Here is a 2,281-nt window from a genome sequence, read left to right on the forward strand (position 1 = left end):
GAAATGTCTATTGCTCAATAACTGTTACAAGACTTTGATATATTTTAGTATACATTTAAATAATAATCTCTTTGCAGGTGTACTCATCAGATGCTTTCTGTGATCTTTACCAGTGAATCTGCACAAGCAATTCCTTCCTAAACTCACTTTAGGAACTGCATCTTGGTCCTCGTACTGCTTTAACTCCCAGCAAAATAATTACACTCAACAAGACCTTATTACCTACTGAAAAATATAATGACTGAATTCCTGGTTTGTTTTAATTGGTGCAATGGTGAACAGCCCCAGCCGGTAGGTAGATGCACAACTGCCATCCTTGATCAGATTTGAAATTTTGTCTTTCAGTTATGTGGAAAACACTTTGATTGTCAAATTGTTTTGATTAGTTTGGGCTAAGTAATGTAAAAGATAAAAACAGACCTGTTAAACTATGTTTAAACTGCGTGTATTTTGCCAGAAGATTTGGCCATATGACTGTTTGCAGTTCTCAGGCCCTGACTTTCCAACGTTAAAAAAAGTTTTTGCTAAAATTCAATTAGCAGTAATAAAAGTGACTTTGGCCCTCTCTTACTGCAGTCTGAAACTTTGGCCCAGTTCTAATGAGGAGACATTAGGGGTCACTACTGAGTTTTGGGGTTTTTTTTAACTCAGCTGCTCGTTTCTGTCTGAAAGCTGCTCATGTTTTCTGAATAGAGACCTAAGATATCTTCTTTCTTATAGAAGAGGCATCGGAGACTGGACCGGAATATGATAGGAGAACCTACGAACTTTGTACACACTGCGCATGTTGGGGCAAGAGAGATGAGTGGTGACTATTCATCAGTAAGTGTGTACCTCTTGGACAAGTAGAAATCTCCACTCGGTAACCTGTAGAGCAGGTAGCTAATAAAATACTAGATAATTGTAAGAGAGAAAAAAATTTACTTGGATGCACTTGATACTAGGTCCAGATAACACATCACCCTGAAGTCAAAGCTGTACCAGGGTGAGGGATGTAAGAATAAGCGGAGTTTGGATAGCAAGACCCATCTCACGCACTGACTTAAAATAGTATTTAACAATCCTGGGTTATTTCTCCCTGCTATAGTTGGGACCCAGCATTGTAAATGTATGGCTCACCTGCCTCTTCAAATTGATGCTTTTAATAATTGCTCTGGCAACCAGACTTTATAAGATCCATGTTCAAATAAACTTTTTTTTCTAGGCTGTATCAATTCAGGACCACATGAAGTCTAAAGGTGGCTACACAAATGGCACTTCTGCAACTGCTGAGATATAGGAAACTGAGAGAAGGCTGAAATCTGCTCTGTCTTACAAGGACCCCCTGGACTGTGCTTTCATATTCTCTAAAACCTCTTTATCATGGAGTAGAGAGAATGCTTGAATTATAAATAGGTCACACGTTTGCACGTCTTACACGGGCTAAACTGAATTGCTAACTAGGATCTTATAGCCTGTAATATAACTTTAGACCTGTTTTTAGATGGCTTACAACCTAATGCGTAAATCTACTGAGCTGTACTTTGGCATTTTTTTAACGTCTTTTGATAGGGAACAAACTCTAACATAATATAGCTAGCTGAGTCTGCAATACCCAGTGAAATTTCTGCCTTGCTGTGATAATGCTTTTGTAGCTAAAAATGGAAGTTCTGCAAACATACCCACTCTCAAATGAGGCTTAGAAAAACAGACATTTCTCTCAATTACTAGTCTGCCTCGCTTCCATACATGCACTAGTGTGACTGACAGACACAGAGCTAATAATATGCACCAGTTAACTTCAAGTGCTACTTCAACATGCTCAACTGTGTGTTAATTTTGCATGATTACTATTGAATTTTAAACTAAACATATTTAATATCATTCTGTCTGTTACCCATCTGTAACAGTAACTACACAGGACTTCAAGGGATATCTCGCTTGTCTTTCTGGCTCCTTAATTTTGAGACTGTTTTTTTGGTTGAACTTAATTTTTTCTTGCATATGGTTTAAATAAGAAGTATGGTTTAAGTGATGCAGCCATGTGAAGAACAGAAATTTAAAGAATATTGTGATAACTTGCAGGAGAGTATTAAAGGGAAACAGTGTCTTGCAGAGTTCCAGCACTTCGTAAATATTTAAATAAATAGCCATAAATATTTAGTCACATCCAACCTACAGTTTATTACTTAGTTCTCATTCATCTTTCTATTAAGTGATATGACAAAACTGCTGAAGGAGATCTAGGTTTTTCTTTTACCCAATCATTGACAACTGTTCCCCAGCTCGAAATTCTGAATGA

General features: G+C 37.3%; 1 protein-coding gene across 1 annotated transcript; it reads left to right on the top strand.

Annotated features, from left to right (window-relative positions):
- Positions 1 to 203: 203 nt before the first annotated feature.
- LOC137668941 (CDC42 small effector protein 2-B-like) lies at positions 204 to 1,279 on the top strand. The gene is made up of 3 exons (XM_068410756.1): positions 204 to 291; positions 721 to 822; positions 1,205 to 1,279. The coding sequence occupies exons 1-3, from the start codon at positions 238 to 240 to the stop codon at positions 1,277 to 1,279; spliced, it is 231 nt and encodes a 76-aa protein (XP_068266857.1). The 5' UTR covers positions 204 to 237.
- The last annotated feature ends 1,002 nt before the right edge of the window (positions 1,280 to 2,281 follow it).

The sequence above is a fragment of the Nyctibius grandis genome, chromosome 11 (genome assembly GCF_013368605.1).
Source record: "Nyctibius grandis isolate bNycGra1 chromosome 11, bNycGra1.pri, whole genome shotgun sequence".
Lineage (NCBI taxonomy): Eukaryota > Metazoa > Chordata > Aves > Nyctibiiformes > Nyctibiidae > Nyctibius > Nyctibius grandis.